The 17,956-nt window shown below is 51.2% G+C and overlaps 2 protein-coding genes across 2 annotated transcripts in view; one reads left to right on the forward strand and one right to left on the reverse strand.

The window, feature by feature from the left end:
• LOC142263276 (tubulin alpha-3 chain-like) overlaps positions 1-9,533 on the reverse strand; it is a 47,319-nt gene extending 37,786 nt beyond the window's left edge. The window contains exon 1 of the mRNA XM_075332205.1: positions 9,354-9,533. Within this exon, the coding sequence (XP_075188320.1) occupies positions 9,354-9,356 (3 nt within the window). The 5' untranslated portion in view covers positions 9,357-9,533. The remainder of the gene's footprint in view (positions 1-9,353) is intronic.
• Positions 9,534-9,880: 347 nt separating this feature from the next.
• Positions 9,881-17,956, forward strand: part of LOC142263277 (tubulin alpha-3 chain-like) — a 72,083-nt gene continuing 64,007 nt past the window's right edge. Inside the window, exon 1 of the mRNA XM_075332206.1 lies at positions 9,881-10,058. Coding sequence (XP_075188321.1) covers positions 10,056-10,058 — 3 coding nt within the window. The 5' untranslated portion in view covers positions 9,881-10,055. The remainder of the gene's footprint in view (positions 10,059-17,956) is intronic.

The following is a 17,956-nucleotide window of genomic DNA, read 5'->3' on the forward strand; positions in this document are numbered from 1 at the left end:
CAACAGTGCCCGGGGCCTGTGTTACCGGCCTGGACTGCAAGGCTTCTAGTATCTGAGCAGACCATTTATCCATAGTCTCAGAAAGTTTGTCAGCGAATACTGCAAACTCCGTCCCTGTCACCTGGATAGTGGTAGCAGGTGGATCCACCTGGGCCACCAGTGGCAGAGGCTCCGGCTGAGTAAGTGCCGCAGGGGCCGAGCATTGCACACAATGAGGGTCAGTGGAACCTGCCGGTAGCATAGCCGCACATGAGGTACAGGTTGCAAAGTAAGCCTGTGCTTTGGCACCCTTGCTTTTTGCGGACGACATGCTGTTGTCTCCTCTGAGTACAATCCGGGAGGGTATATAGCCAAAAACCAACAGTGCGACCGTACAGAGTAAATGTATAGCATATAAGCATATATATATATATATATATATATATATATATATACACTTCGGCACTCAGTGGGGCCAGCACCTAGAAACAGGTGCTGCTTACCGACCGCCCAAAGCGGTTGTGTGACCACCAGATTCCCTGCCTGGGCCTCCCAGAGCCGTTTTATCTCTCCTCTCCAGCTTCAGAAGTGCTGACAGGAATGGCTGCCGGCGTTCTGTGAGGAGGAGGGGGCCGTGGGCGTGCCCTAGAAAGTGCGGGAATCTGGTGCCCCACTGTGCTCAGTGAGGGGGGAGGAGGATACAAAGTATGCTCCAGCCCTCAGCGCTGACGTCCAGTGCAGCGTCCCGCCCTTCCCCTGACTGGCAGGCCTGGGGGCGGGAATATGCGGTACTAGACCGCAGAAGCCGGGGACTAAAGTTATAAGCGCGGCCGGCAAACAAGCGCGGTCAGCGCGGTAGTCCCGGCGCACTAACACACCCAGCAGTGCTGCAGCGTGTATGACACAAGCGCTCCATGCGCCGTCCCCAAGGGGACACAGAGTACCTCACAGTAGCAGGGCCTTGTCCCTGAAGATACCCGGCTCCTGTCCAGCAGATTCCCCAGGGGCTGCGGAGGGAGCACGGTCCCAGTGCCTGGTGACCGATTAGGATCCCACTTCACCCAGAGCCCTTAAGGGATGGGGAAGGAAAACAGCATGTGGCTCCTGCCTATGTACCCGCAATGGGTACCTCAACCTTAACAAACACCGCCGACCAGAGTGGGGTGAGAAGGGAGCATGCTGGGGGCCCTGTTATGGGCCCCCTTTTCTTCCATCCGATATAGTCAGCAGCTGCTGCTGACTAAATTGTGGAGCTTGCGTGCATGTCTGCCTCCTTCGCACAAAGCATAAAAACTGAGGAGCCCGTGATGCACGGGGGGGTGTATAGGCAGAAGGGGAGGGGCTTTACACTTTTAAGTGTAATACTTTGTGTGGCCTCCGGAGGCAGAAGCTATACACCCGATTGTCTGGGTCTCCCAAAGGAGCGACAAAGAAAAAACATATATCTATCTATATCTATATATATATATAAATTGAATAAAACAAGATCTGAAAGTCATATGGATCCCGAAAGGTAGTGATAAAGTCTACAGCTCACGCCCAAAAAAAAGTGCTCATACACCTTTATCAAATGAAAATTACACCGGCCATAGACCTCTATGGTGACACCTGCATAGACCTCTGTGATGACACCTGCCATAGACCTCTATGGTGACACCTGCCATAGACCTCTGTGATGACACCTGCCATAGCCCTCTGTGGTGACACCTGCCATAGACCTCTGTGGTGACACCTGCCATAGACCTCTGTGATGACACCTGCCATAGACCTCTGTGGTGACACCTGCATAGACCTCTGTGATGACACCTGCCATAGACCTCTGTGATGACACCTGCCATAGACCTCTGTGGTGACACCTGTCATAGACCTCTGTGGTGACACCTGCCATAGACCTCTGTGGTGACACCCACCATAGACCTCTGTGGTGACACCCGTCATAGACCTCTATGGTGACACCTTCCATAGACCTGTGATGACACCTGCCATAGACCTCTATGGTGACACCTGCCATAGACCTCTGTGATGACACTGGCCATAGACCTCTATGGTGACACCTGCCATAGACCTCTGTGGTGACACCTGCCATAGACCTCTGTGATGACACCTGCCATAGACCCCTATGGTGATACTGGCCATAGACCTCTATGGTGACACCTGCCATAGACCTCTATGGTGACACCTGCCATAGACCTGTGGTGACACCTGCCATAGACCTCTGTGGTGACACCAGCCATAGACCTGTGGTGACACCTGCCATAGACCTCTGTGGTGACACCTGTAATAGACCTCTGTGGTGACACCTGCCATAGACCTCTGTGGTGACACCTGCCATAGACCTCTGTGGTGACAACTGCCATAGACCTCTGTGGTGACACCTGTCATAGACCTCTGTGGTGACACCTGTAATAGACCTCTGTGGTGACACCTGCCATAGACCTCTGAGGTGACACCTGCCATAGACCTCTATGGTGACACCTGTCATAGACCTCTATGGTGACACCTGTCACAGACCTCTATGGTGACACCTGCCATAAACCTCTGTTATGACACCTGCCATAGACCTCTATGGTGACACCTGCCATAGACCTCTGTGATGACACCTGCCATAGACCTCTGTGGTGACACCTGCATAGACCTCTGTGATGACACCTGCCATAGACCTCTGTGATGACACCTGCCATAGACCTCTGTGATGACACCTGCCATAGACCTCTGTGGTGACACCTGCCATAGACCTCTATGGTGACACCTGCCATAGACCTCTGTGCTGACAACTGCCATAGACCTCTGTGGTGACAACTGCCATAGACCTCTGTGGTGACACCTGCCATAGACCTCTGTGGTGACACTTGCCATACACCTCTATGGTGACACCTGTCATAGACCTCTATGGTGACACCTGCCATAGACCTCTGTGGTGACACCTGCCATAGACCTCTGTGGTGACACCTGCCATAGACCTCTGTGGTGACACCGGCCATAGACCTCTGTGGTGACACCTGCCATAGACCTCTGTGGTGACACCTGCCATAGACCTCTGTGATGACACCTGCCATAGACCTCTATGGTGACACCTGCCATAGACCTCTATGGTGACACCTATCATAGACCTCTGTCATGACACCTATCATAGACCTCTATTGTGACACCTGCCATAGACCTCTATGATGACACCTGCCATAGACCTCTATGGTGACACCTGCCATAAACCTCTATGGTGACACCTATCATAGACCTCTGTGATAACACCTATCATAGACCTCTATTGTGACACCTGCCATAGACCTCTATGATGACACCTGCCATAGACGTCTATGGTGACACCTGCCATAGACCTCTATGGTGACACCTGCCATAGACCTCTGTGGTGACACCGGCCATAGACCTCTGTGGTAACACCTGCCATAGACCTCTGTGGTGACACCTGTAATAGACCTCTGTGGTGACACCTGCCATAGACCTCTGTGGTGACAACTGCCATAGACCTCTGTGGTGACACCTGCCATAGACCTCTGTGGTGACACCTGTCATAGACCTCTGTGGTGACACCTGTAATAGACCTCTGTGGTGACACCTGCCATAGACCTCTGTAGTGACACCTGCCATAGACCTCTATGGTGACACCTGTCATAGACCTCTATGGTGACACCTGTCATAGACCTCTATGGTGACACCTGCCATAAACCTCTGTTATGACACCTGCCATAGACCTCTATGGTGACACCTGCCATAGACCTCTGTGATGACACCTGCCATAGACCTCTGTGGTGACACCTGCATAGACCTCTGTGATGACACCTGCCATAGACCTCTGTGATGACACCTGCCATAGACCTCTGTGGTGACACCTGCCATAGACCTCTGTGCTGACACCTGCCATAGACCTCTGTGGTGACAACTGCCATAGACCTCTGTGGTGACAACTGCCATAGACCTCTGTGGTGACAACTGCCATACACCTCTATGGTGACACCTGCCATACACCTCTATGGTGACACCTGCCATACACCTCTATGGTGACACCTGTCATAGACCTCTATGGTGACACCTGCCATAGACCTCTGTGGTGACACCTGCCATAGACCTCTGTGGTGACACCTGCCATAGACCTCTGTGGTGACACCGGCCATAGACCTCTGTGGTGACACCTGCCATAGACCTCTGTGGTGACACCTGGCATAGACCTCTGTGATGACACCTGCCATAGACCTCTATGGTGACACCTGCCATAGACCTCTGTCATGACACCTATCATAGACCTCTATAGTGACACCTGCCATAGACCTCTATGGTGACACCTGCCATAGACCTCTATGGTGACACCTATCATAGACCTCTGTGATAACACCTATCATAGACCTCTATTGTGACACCTGCCATAGACCTCTATGATGAGACCTGCCATAGACGTCTATGGTGACACCTGCCATAGACCTCTATGGTGACACCTGCCATAGACCTCTGTGATGACACCTGCCATAGACCTGTATGGTGACACCTGCCATAGACCTCTGTGGTGACACCTGCCATAGACCTCTATGGTGACACCTGCCATAGACCTCTGTGATGACTGTGGTGACACCTGCCATAGACCTCTGTGGTGACACCTGCCATAGAAATCTGTGATGACACCTGCCATAGACCTGTATGGTGACACCTGCCATAGACCTCTGTGGTGTCACCAGCCATAGACCTGTGGTGACACCTGCCATAGACCTCTGTGGTGACACCTGCCATAGACCTCTGTGGTGACACCTGCCATAGACCTCTGTGGTGACACCGGCCATAGACCTCTGTGGTGACACCTGCCATAGACCTCTGTGGTGACACCTGCCATAGACCTCTGTGGTGACACCTGCCATAGACCTCTGTGGTGACACCTGCAATAGACCTCTGTGGTGACACCTGCCATAGACCTCTGTGGTGACACCTGCCATAGACCTCTGTGGTGACACCTGTAATAGACCTCTGTGGTGACACCTGCCATAGACCTCTGTGGTGACACCTGCCATAGACCTCTGTGGTGACAACTGCCATAGACCTCTGTGGTGACACCTGCCATAGACCTCTGTGGTGACACCTGTCATAGACCTCTGTGGTGACACCTGTAATAGACCTCTGTGGTGACACCTGCCATAGACCTCTGTGGTGACACCTGCCATAGACCTCTATGGTGACACCTGTCATAGACCTCTATGGTGACACCTGTCACAGACCTCTATGGTGACACCTGCCATAAACCTCTGTTATGACACCTGCCATAGACCTCTATGGTGACACCTGCCATAGACCTCTGTGATGACACCTGCCATAGACCTCTGTGGTGACACCTGCATAGACCTCTGTGATGACACCTGCCATAGACCTCTGTGATGACACCTGCCATAGACCTCTGTGGTGACACCTGCCATAGACCTCTATGGTGACACCTGCCATAGACCTCTGTGCTGACAACTGCCATAGACCTCTGTGGTGACAACTGCCATAGACCTCTGTGGTGACACCTGCCATAGACCTCTGTGGTGACACTTGCCATACACCTCTATGGTGACACCTGTCATAGACCTCTATGGTGACACCTGCCATAGACCTCTGTGGTGACACCTGCCATAGACCTCTGTGGTGACACCTGCCATAGACCTCTGTGGTGACACCGGCCATAGACCTCTGTGGTGACACCTGCCATAGACCTCTGTGGTGACACCTGCCATAGACCTCTATGGTGACACCTGCCATAGACCTCTATGGTGACACCTATCATAGACCTCTGTCATGACACCTATCATAGACCTCTATTGTGACACCTGCCATAGACCTCTATGATGACACCTGCCATAGACCTCTATGGTGACACCTGCCATAGACCTCTATGGTGACACCTATCATAGACCTCTGTGATAACACCTATCATAGACCTCTATTGTGACACCTGCCATAGACCTCTATGATGACACCTGCCATAGACGTCTATGGTGACACCTGCCATAGACCTCTATGGTGACACCTGCCATAGACCTCTGTGGTGACACCGGCCATAGACCTCTGTGGTAACACCTGCCATAGACCTCTGTGGTGACACCTGTAATAGACCTCTGTGGTGACACCTGCCATAGACCTCTGTGGTGACAACTGCCATAGACCTCTGTGGTGACACCTGCCATAGACCTCTGTGGTGACACCTGTCATAGACCTCTGTGGTGACACCTGTAATAGACCTCTGTGGTGACACCTGCCATAGACCTCTGTAGTGACACCTGCCATAGACCTCTATGGTGACACCTGTCATAGACCTCTATGGTGACACCTGTCATAGACCTCTATGGTGGCACCTGCCATAAACCTCTGTTATGACACCTGCCATAGACCTCTATGGTGACACCTGCCATAGACCTCTGTGATGACACCTGCCATAGACCTCTGTGGTGACACCTGCATAGACCTCTGTGATGACACCTGCCATAGACCTCTGTGATGACACCTGCCATAGACCTCTGTGGTGACACCTGCCATAGACCTCTGTGGTGACACCTGCCATAGACCTCTGTGCTGACACCTGCCATAGATCTCTGTGGTGACAACTGCCATAGACCTCTGTGGTGACAACTGCCATAGACCTCTGTGGTGACAACTGCCATAGACCTCTGTGGTGACACCTGCCATACACCTCTATGGTGACACCTGCCATACACCTCTATGGTGACACCTGTCATAGACCTCTATGGTGACACCTGCCATAGACCTCTGTGGTGACACCTGCCATAGACCTCTGTGGTGACACCTGCCATAGACCTCTGTGGTGACACCGGCCATAGACCTCTGTGGTGACACCTGCCATAGACCTCTGTGGTGACACCTGCCATAGACCTCTGTGATGACACCTGCCATAGACCTCTATGGTGACACCTGCCATAGACCTCTATGGTGACACCTATCATAGACCTCTGTCATGACACCTATCATAGACCTCTATAGTGACACCTGCCATAGACCTCTATGATGACACCTGCCATAGACCTCTATGGTGACACCTGCCATAGACCTCTATGGTGACACCTATCATAGACCTCTGTGATAACACCTATCATAGACCTCTATTGTGACACCTGCCATAGACCTCTATGATGACACCTGCCATAGACGTCTATGGTGACACCTGCCATAGACCTCTATGGTGACACCTGCCATAGACCTCTGTGATGACACCTGCCATAGACCTCTATGGTGACACCTGCCATAGACCTCTATGGTGACACCTGCCATAGACCTCTGTGATGACTGTGGTGACACCTGCCATAGACCTCTGTGGTGACACCTGCCATAGAAATCTGTGATGACACCTGCCATAGACCTGTATGGTGACACCTGCCATAGACCTCTGTGGTGTCACCAGCCATAGACCTGTGGTGACACCTGCCATAGACCTCTGTGGTGACACCTGCCATAGACCTCTGTGGTGACACCTGCCATAGACCTCTGTGGTGACACCGGCCATAGACCTCTGTGGTGACACCTGCCATAGACCTCTATAGTGACACCTGCCATAGACCTCTGTGGTGACACCTGCCATAGACCTCTGTGGTGACACCTGCCATAGACCTCTGTGGTGACACCTGCCATAGACCTCTGTGGTGACACCTGCCATAGACCTCTGTGGTGACACCTGCCATAGACCTCTGTGGTGACACCTGCCATAGACCTCTATGGTGACACCTGTCATAGACCTCTATGGTGACACCTGTCATAGACCTCTATGGTGACACCTGCCATAAACCTCTGTTATGACACCTGCCATAGACCTCTATGGTGACACCTGCCATAGACCTCTGTGATGACACCTGCCATAGACCTCTGTGGTGACACCTGCATAGACCTCTGTGATGACACCTGCCATAGACCTCTGTGATGACACCTGCCATAGACCTCTATGGTGACACCTGTCATAGACCTCTGTGGTGACACCTGCCATAGACCTCTGTGGTGACACCGGCCATAGACCTCTGTGCTGACAACTGCCATAGACCTCTGTGGTGACACCTTCCATAGACCTGTGATGACACCTGCCATAGACCTCTGTGGTGACACCTGTCATAGACCTCTGTGGTGACACCTGCCATAGACCTCTGTGATGACACCTGCCATAGACCTCTATGGTGACACCTGCCATAGACTTCTGTGGTGACACCTGCCATAGACCTCTGTGATGACACCTGCCATAGACCCCTATGGTGATACTGGCCATAGACCTCTATGGTGACACCTGCCATAGACCTCTATGGTGACACCTGCCATAGACCTCTGTGATGACACCTGCCATAGACCTCTGTGGTGACACCTGCCATAGACCTCTGTGGTGACACCTGCCATAGACCTCTGTGGTGACACCTACCATAGACCTCTGTGGTGACACCTGCCATAGACCTCTGTGATGACACCTGCCATAAACCTCTATGGTGACACCTGCCATAGACCTCTATGGTGACACCTACCATAGACCTCTGTGATGACACCTATCATAGACCTCTATTGTGACACCTGTCATAGACCTCTATGATGACACCTGCCATAGACGTCTATGGTGACACCTGCCATAGACCTCTATGGTGACACCTATCATAGACCTCTGTGATGACACCTGCCATAGACCTCTGTGATGACACCTGCCATAGACCTCTATGGTGACACCTGCCATAGACCTCTATGGTGACACCTGCCATAGTCCTCTATGGTGACACCTGCCATAGACCTCTATGGTGATACCTGCCATAGACCTCTGTGGTGACACCTGCCATAGACCTCTGTGATGACACTGGCCATAGACCTCTGTGATGACACCTGCCATAGACCTCTATGGTGACACCTGCCATAGACCTCTATGGTGACACCTGCCATAGTCCTCTATGGTGACACCTGCCATAGACCTCTATGGTGACACCTGCCATAGACCTCTATGGTGACACCTGCCAAAAACCTCTGTGGTGACACCTGCCATAGACCTCTGTGGTGACACCTGCCATAGACCTCTGTGGTGACACCTGTCATAGACCTCTATGGTGACACCTTCCATAGACCTGTGATGACACCTGCCATAGACCTCTGTGATGAGACTCCAGTTAAGGTACACATTACACAGCCGGCTCTTCATGTCTTCTGCACCAATCACAGGTCTGATTATAACAGACAGATAGCCAATCACAGACGGGGATTGTGGGAGGTGGTCTTGTCTCCTCTTGTCTTGTCACTGATGCAGCCTCGCCCCCAGCAATCATAGTGCGTCATGGCCCCCACTAATGGCCCTCACCACGAGACCTTATCCCCTGCTTCTATTAGCTGAGCCGGGGCTCCGCAGTGAGCTGCGGGTGGACGCCATGTCTTACCATAGTTATCTCCGCAGAGGTATGTCCAATGGGGTATGTTTGTTCCGCCGCTTCACGTCTCTTCTTCTCACCTCACACCGCGCAGCTCCAGTAACCAACTGTCGCGTCTCCCGCCCGCTGCCCCTGCTTATAAGACTCATGCGGTGCGCTCGAGCGTGTCTGCCTCTACTGATTGGATGAAATTGCAATGAGGGCGGGAAATTATAACCAGTCACTCTCCAGTTATCTCTACAGGTAGCGCGTGCAGGCTGTGATTGGTTGCTAGGCAGCTGGGGACAGCAGTGATTGGTTGGCTGCTTATGGACTCACTGCGCGGGAAGATTGTTTCTAACGGTCGCTTGAGGGTTACCTCAGTTGAGGGTTACCTCAAGCGACCGTTAGAAACAATCTTCCCGCGCAGTGAGTCCATAAGCAGCCAACCAATCACTGCTGTCCCCAGCTGCCTAGCAACCAATCACAGCCTGCACGCGCTACCTGTAGAGATAACTGGAGATTGACTGGTTATAATTTCCCGCCCTCATTGCAATTTCATCCAATCAGTAGAGGCAGACACGCTCGAGCGCACCGCATGAGTCTTATAAGCAGGGGCAGCGGGCGGGAGACGCGACAGTTGGTTACTGGAGCTGCGCGGTGTGAGGTGAGAAGAGACGTGACGCGGCGGAACAAACATACCCCATTGGACATACCTCTGCGGAGATAACTATGGTAAGACATGGCGTCCACCCGCAGCTCACTGCGGAGCCCCGGCTCAGCTAATAGAAGCAGGGGATAAGGTCTCGTGGTGAGGGCCATTAGTGGGGGCCATGACGCACTATGATTGCTGGGGGCGAGGCTGCATCAGTGACAAGACAAGAGGAGACAAGACCACCTCCCACAATTCCCGTCTGTGATTGGCTATCTGTCTGTTATAATCAGACCTATGATTGGCGCAGAAGACATGAAGAGCCGGCTGTGTAATGTGTACCTTACTGGAGTCTCATCACAGAGGTCTATGGCCAGTATCACCATAGAGGTCTATGACAGGTGTCACCATAGAGGGCTATGACAGGTGTCACCACAGAGGTCTATGGCAGGTGTCACCATAGAGGGCTATGACAGGTGTCACCACAGAGGTCTATGGCAGGTGTCACCATAGAGGTCTATGGCAGGTGTCACCACAGAGGTCTATGGCAGGTGTCACCATAGAGGTCTATGGCAGGTGTCACCATAGAGGTCTATGACAGGTGTCATCACAGAGGTCTATGGCAGGTGTCACCACAGAGGTCTATGGCAGGTGTCACCACAGAGGTCTATGGCAGGTGTCACCATAGAGGTCTATGACAGGTGTCATCACAGAGGTCTATGGCAGGTGTCACCATAGAGGTCTATGGCAGGTGTCACCACAGAGGTCTATGGCAGGTGTCACCACAGAGGTCTATGGCAGGTGTCACCACAGAGGTCTATGGCAGGTGTCATCACAGAGGTCTATGGCAGGTGTCATCACAGGTCTATGGAAGGTGTCACCATAGAGGTCTATGACAGGTGTCACCACAGAGGTCTATGGCTGGTGTCACCATAGAGGTCTATGGCCAGTGTCATCACAGAGGTCTATGGCAGGTGTCACCACATGTCTATGGAAGGTGTCACCATAGAGGTCTATGGCATGTGTCATAACAGAGGTTTATGGCAGGTGTCATAACAGAGGTTTATGGCAGGTGTCATCACAGAGGTCTATGGCAGGTGTCACCACATGTCTATGGAAGGTGTCACCATAGAGGTCTATGGCATGTGTCATAACAGAGGTTTATGGCAGGTGTCATAACAGAGGTTTATGACAGGTGTCACCATAGAGGTCTATGGCAGGTGTCATCACATAGGTCTATGGCAGGTGTCACCATAGAGGTCTATGGCAGGTGTCACCATAGAGGTCTATGGCAGGTGTCATCACATAGGTCTATGGCAGGTGTCACCATAGAGGTCTATGACAGGTGTCACCATAGAGGTCTATGACAGGTGTCACCATAGAGGTCTATGGCAGGTGTCACCACAGAGGTCTATGGCAGGTGTCACCACAGAGGTCTATGACAGGTGTCACCACAGAGGTCTATGGCAGGTGTCATCACAGGTCTATGGAAGGTGTCACCACAGAGGTCTATGGCAGTTGTCAGCACAGAGGTCTATGGCCGGTGTCACCACAGAGGTCTATGGCAGGTGTCACCACAGAGGTCTATGACAGGTGTCACCATAGAGGTCTATGGCAGGTGTCACCACAGAGGTCTATGGCAGGTGTCACCATAGAGGTCTATGGCTGGTGTCACCACAGAGGTCTATGGCAGGTGTCACCATACAGGTCTATGGCAGGTGTCATCACAGAGGTCTATGGCAGGTGTCACCACAGAGGTCTATGGCAGGTGTCACCACAGAGGTCTATGGCAGGTGTCACCACAGAGGTCTATGGCAGGTGTCATCACAGAGGTCTATGGCAGGTGTCACCATAGAGGTCTATGGCAGGTGTCACCACAGAGGTCTATGGTAGGTGTCACTATAGAGGTCTATGGCTAGTATCACCACAGAGGTCTATGGCAGGTGTCACCACAGAGGTCTATGGCAGGTGTCACCACAGAGGTCTATGGCAGGTGTCACTATAGAGGTCTATGGCAGGTGTCACCACAGAGGTCTATGGCAGGTGTCATCACAGAGGTCTATGGCAGGTGTCACCACAGAGGTCTATGGCTAGTATCACCACAGAGGTCTATGGCAGGTGTCACCACAGAGGTCTATGGCAGGTGTCACCACAGAGGTCTATGGCAGGTGTCATCACAGAGGTCTATGGCAGGTGTCACCGTAGAGGTCTATGGCAGGTGTCACCACAGAGGTCTATGGCAGGTGTCATAACAGAGGTTTATGGCAGGTGTCACCACAGGTCTATGACAGGTGTCACCATAGAGGTCTATGACAGGTGTCACCATAGAGGTCTTTGGCAGGTGTCATCACAGAGGTCTATGGCAGGTGTCACCACAGAGGTCTATGACAGGTGTCACCACAGAGGTCTATGACAGGTGTCACCACAGAGGTCTATGACAGGTGTCACCACAGAGGTCTATGGCAGGTGTCACCACAGAGGTCTATGGCTGGTGTCACCAGAGATGTCTATGGCAGGTGTCACCACAGAGGTCTATGGCCAGTGTCATCACAGAGGTCTATGGCAGGTGTCATCACAGGTCTATGGAAGGTGTCACCATAGAGGTCTATGACAGGTGTCACCACAGAGGTCTATGGCAGGTGTCATGACAGAGGTCTATGGCAGGTGTCACCACAGAGGTCTATGGCTGGTGTCACCATAGAGGTCTATGGCCAGTGTCATCACAGAGGTCTATGGCAGGTGTCACCACATGTCTATGGAAGGTGTCACCATAGAGGTCTATGGCATGTGTCATAACAGAGGTTTATGGCAGGTGTCATAACAGAGGTTTATGGCAGGTGTCATCACAGGTCTATGACAGGTGTCACCATAGAGGTCTATGGCAGGTGTCACCACAGAGGTCTATGGCAGGTGTCACCATAGAGGTCTATGGCAGGTGTCATCACATAGGTCTATGGCAGGTGTCATAACAGAGGTTTATGGCAGGTGTCACCACAGGTCTATGACAGGTGTCACCATAGAGGTCTATGACAGGTGTCACCATAGAGGTCTATGGCAGGTGTCACCACAGAGGTCTATGGCAGGTGTCACCACAGAGGTCTATGACAGGTGTCACCACAGAGGTCTATGGCAGGTGTCATCACAGGTCTATGGAAGGTGTCACCACAGAGGTCTATGGCAGTTGTCAGCACAGAGGTCTATGGCCGGTGTCACCACAGAGGTCTATGGCAGGTGTCACCACAGAGGTCTATGGCAGGTGTCACCATAGAGGTCTATGGCTGGTGTCACCACAGAGGTCTATGGCAGGTGTCACCATACAGGTCTATGGCAGGTGTCATCACAGAGGTCTATGGCAGGTGTCACCACAGAGGTCTATGGCAGGTGTCACCACAGAGGTCTATGGCAGGTGTCACCACAGAGGTCTATGGCAGGTGTCACCACAGAGGTCTATGGCAGGTGTCATCACAGGGGTCTATGGCAGGTGTCACCATAGAGGTCTATGGCAGGTGTCACCACAGAGGTCTATGGTAGGTGTCACTATAGAGGTCTATGGCTAGTATCACCACAGAGGTCTATGGCAGGTGTCACCACAGAGGTCTATGGCAGGTGTCACTATAGAGGTCTATGGCAGGTGTCACCACAGAGGTCTATGGCAGGTGTCATCACAGAGGTCTATGGCAGGTGTCACTACAGAGGTCTATGGCTAGTATCACCACAGAGGTCTATGGCAGGTGTCACCACAGAGGTCTATGGCAGGTGTCACCACAGAGGTCTATGGCAGGTGTCACTATAGAGGTCTATGGCAGGTGTCACCACAGAGGTCTATGGCAGGTGTCATCACAGAGGTCTATGGCAGGTGTCACCACAGAGGTCTATGGCTAGTATCACCACAGAGGTCTATGGCAGGTGTCACCACAGAGGTCTATGGCAGGTGTCATCACAGAGGTCTATGGCAGGTGTCACCACAGAGGTCTATGGCAGGTGTCACCATAGAGGTCTATGGCAGGTGTCATCACAGAAGTCTATGGCAGGTGTCACCACAGAGGTCTATGGCAGGTGTCACCATAGAGGTCTATGGCCGGTGTCACCACAGAGGTCTATGGCAGGTGTCACCACAGAGGTCTATGGCAGGTGTCACCACAGAGGTCTATGGCAGGTGTCACCACAGAGGTCTATGGCAGGTGTCACCACAGAGGTCTATGGCAGGTGTCACCACAGAGGTCTATGGCAGGTGTCACCATAGAGGTCTATGGCAGGTGTCATCACAGAAGTCTATGACAGGTGTCACCACAGAGGTCTCTGACAGGTGTCACCACAGAGGTCTATGGCCGGTGTCACCACAGAGGTCTATGGCAGGTGTCACCACAGAGGTCTATGGCAGGTGTCACCACAGAGGTCTATGGCAGGTGTCACCACAGAGGTCTATGGCAGGTGTCATCACAGAGGTCTATGCAGGTGTCACCATAGATGTCTATGGCCGGTGTCACCATAGAGGTCTATGGCCGGTGTCATTTTCATTTGATAAAGGTGTATGAGCACTTTTTTTTGGGCGTGAGCTGTAGACTTTATCACTACCTTTCGGGATCCATATGACTTTCAGATCTTGTTTTATTCAATTTATATAGATATAGATAGATATGGGGTTTTTTTTCATTTTGGTATGTAGTTATTCTTAGATTTTATTAGTTCTAAAATTTATACCAAATATGTTATTTTCTAAAAAAAAAACCAAACCAAATAACATGGGAAACAGTGATTGAGAAGGAGTTGTCTGAGTGGTGAACAACCCCTTTAAGAGGCTAAATTGCCTTTCTTTGGTCTCTGCTCCATTGCGTGGACATCTGCCATCAATGTACAGCAAATATTGCAAATTCAGACCTGGGCAGAGTGGGTCCGGTAGTTTCCTCTTGGTGCTGCCCGAACCCAAGACCATTAGGCACTGGCCACATTTGCATGCTGCTGGCCCTGTGCACACGGCGTTCAGCAGCCTTAGGCTATGTGCGCACTATACCGTTTTTCCCGCGGATTTGCCCCGGAAATTTCTTGAGAAATGTCTGCAATCTTTGTGCAGACATTTCCCATGAAATTCAATGAGAAAAAAAAATAGTTGTGCGCACTGTGCGGATTTTTCTCAAGAAAATTTCTTGAGAAAATTTTCTCGAGAAACTTTCTTGAGAAAATGTGCATGTCCATTAATTTCCGCAGGTACCTGCGGTATTCCGGGGGTATTCAGCAGGTAGCAATGATGTGCGGTATACCCCCGGAATAGCCGCGATTTACCTGCGGTAATGCCCATCGCTGCCTGCGGTTTTGCAGGAAGCGATGTCATTATGCCAGGAAGAGGAGCAGAGTAAACACACGTCACACACCCTGGACGCCGCACAGAAGCGCTTCCGTGCGACCTCCAGGTGCCCGTGCAGTGTGTGTCCTGCTCCGGCCTCGCGGCTGCCTGCACTGCAGTGTCAGTGTCTGCCCGCAGTGTCAGCAGCCTGTCACACGGCAGCGCAGGCAGACACTGACATCCTGCAGTGCTGGGAGCCGCGGGGATTACGATCGCTGCTGTCAGGAGGTGAGATCATTACCTGCTGTGACGATCTCCTGCCTCCTGACGTCACCGCGGTCACTGCTGTCTATGCCCGTCTCGCGAGCGGCCCGAGACTGTCACTAGCGGTGACGTCACGGGCTCTCGCGATAAGTCAGTGACAGCGCTGACGTCAGCAGTACAGGAGATGATCACAGAAGGTAATGATCTCATCTATGCTCCTGATGGCAGCGCTCGTCATCCCCTGCAGTGACCTGAGCTGACCTATTGATGTTAGCTCAGGTCACTGCATTGCTCTCCCAGCCAATGGGGAACATTCTGTTTTTCATTGACTGGGACAGCGACTATGGTATGGATCGCCGTGCCCCCCCCCCCCTTATTGGATTACGCCGGACGTGGAATTGATTGTGCTCTTTTCAATAAATTGGTTAAAGAGGGAATGTTTTGGGGAGTGTTTTTTCAAATAAAACTTTTTTTGTTGTCTATTTTTTAATTATTACTGACTGGGTTGGTGATGTCGGGTATCTGATAGACGCCTGACCTCACCAACCCCAGGGCTTGATGCCAGGTGACATTACACATCTGGCATCAACCCCATATATTACCCCGTTTGCCAACGCACCAGGGCGCGGGATGAGCTGGGGCAAAGCGCCAGGATTGGCACGTCTAATGGATGCGCCACTTCTGGGGCGGCTGCGGCCTGCTATTTTTAGGCTGGGGAGTGTCCGATAACAGTGGACCTCCCTAGTCTGAGAATATCAGACCCCAGCTGTCCGCTTTACCTTGGCTGGTGATCCAATATGGGGGGGACCCCACGTTTTTTGTTTTAAATTATTTATATAATTTAAAATAACAGCGTGGGGTGCCCACTGTTTTGGATTATCAGCCAAGGTGAAGCTGCCAGCGGTGGTCTGCAGGCTGCAGCTGTCTGCTTTACCTAGCTGGCTACAAAAAATGGGGGGACCTCACGTCATTTTTTTTTAATTATTTATTTATTTTATGGCTAAATACAAGGCTAAGCACCCTTTAGGCTACTTTCACACATCCGGCTTGAGCTCTGCGGCTCAATCCGGCTGTGCAAGCTATGCAACGGATGCGGTGAAAACACTGCATCCTTTGCATACGTTTTTCCTGTGCGGCCAGTCCGGTTTTTGCCGCTTGCGGCATGCTACTGAGCATGCGCAGTGGCAAAAACCGCATGCGGCGGCCGGATGCGGTTATTGCCGCATCGCGCCGCATCCGGCCGCCATAGGCATGCATTGAAAAATGCGCCGCATCGGCCGAATGCGGCGCGATGCGGTTTTTTTTTGCCGCACGAAAAAACGTGCCAGGCAACGTTCCATCCGGCCGCCGCATCGGCTACATCTGCCGCATGCGGCAAAAACCGGACGGAACGCAAGGCCATGCGGCACTAATTAAAGTCTATGCAGGAAAATCGCAACCGGCAGCAAAAAAAATCGGTTGCGATTTTCATGCAAAGTGCCGGATTGTGCCGCATTGCAGAAACCGGAGGTGTGAAAGTAGCCTAAGTGCCACATGAAAGTCACTAAAGGGTGCCAGCTTAGAAAATGCAGGGAGGTGGAACATTATATAGGTTTTTCTCATCTATCTATCTATCTATCTATCTATCTATCTATCTATCCCTCTATCTATCTATCTATCCATCTATCTATCTATCCCTCTATCTATCTATCTATCTATCCCTCTATCTATCTATCTATTCATCTATCCATCTATCCCTCTATCTATCTATTCATCTATCTATCTATCCCTCTATCTATCTATCTATCCCTCTATCTATCTATCTATCCCTCTATCTATCTATCTATCTATCCCTCTATCTATCTATCTATCCCTCTATCTATCCCTCTATCTATCTATCTATCTATCCATCTATCTATCTATCCCTCTATCTATCCCTCTATCTATCTATCTATCTATTCATCTATCTATCTATCCATCTATCTATCTATCTATCCCTCTATCTATCTATCCCTCTATCTATCTATCTATCCATCTATCTATCTATCCCTCTATCTATCTATCTATCTATCTATCTATCTATCTATCCCTCTATCTATCTATCTATCTATCTATCTATCTATCTATCCCTCTATCTATCTATCTATCTATCTATCTATCTATCTATCTATCCCTCTATCTATCTATCTATTCATCTATCTATCTATCCCTCTATCTATCTATCTATTCATCTATCCATCTTTCCCTCTATCCATTATCTGTCTATCGATTATCTTTATTATTTATTGCAGGGACAAACCTGTGGTAAATCCGCGGCAAAAACGCATGCGGATTTGGTGCGGATTTTTTCCGCAGGTCCGGAAATCTTTCACTGGCAGAAGTTTCTCAAGAAATTTTCTTGAGAAACTTCACATTTCTAGTGTGCACATAGCCTTAAAGACATATTGGTTTTCCAAA

The sequence above is a fragment of the Anomaloglossus baeobatrachus genome, unplaced genomic scaffold (genome assembly GCF_048569485.1).
Source record: "Anomaloglossus baeobatrachus isolate aAnoBae1 unplaced genomic scaffold, aAnoBae1.hap1 Scaffold_2567, whole genome shotgun sequence".
In the NCBI taxonomy this organism is placed as follows: domain Eukaryota; kingdom Metazoa; phylum Chordata; class Amphibia; order Anura; family Aromobatidae; genus Anomaloglossus; species Anomaloglossus baeobatrachus.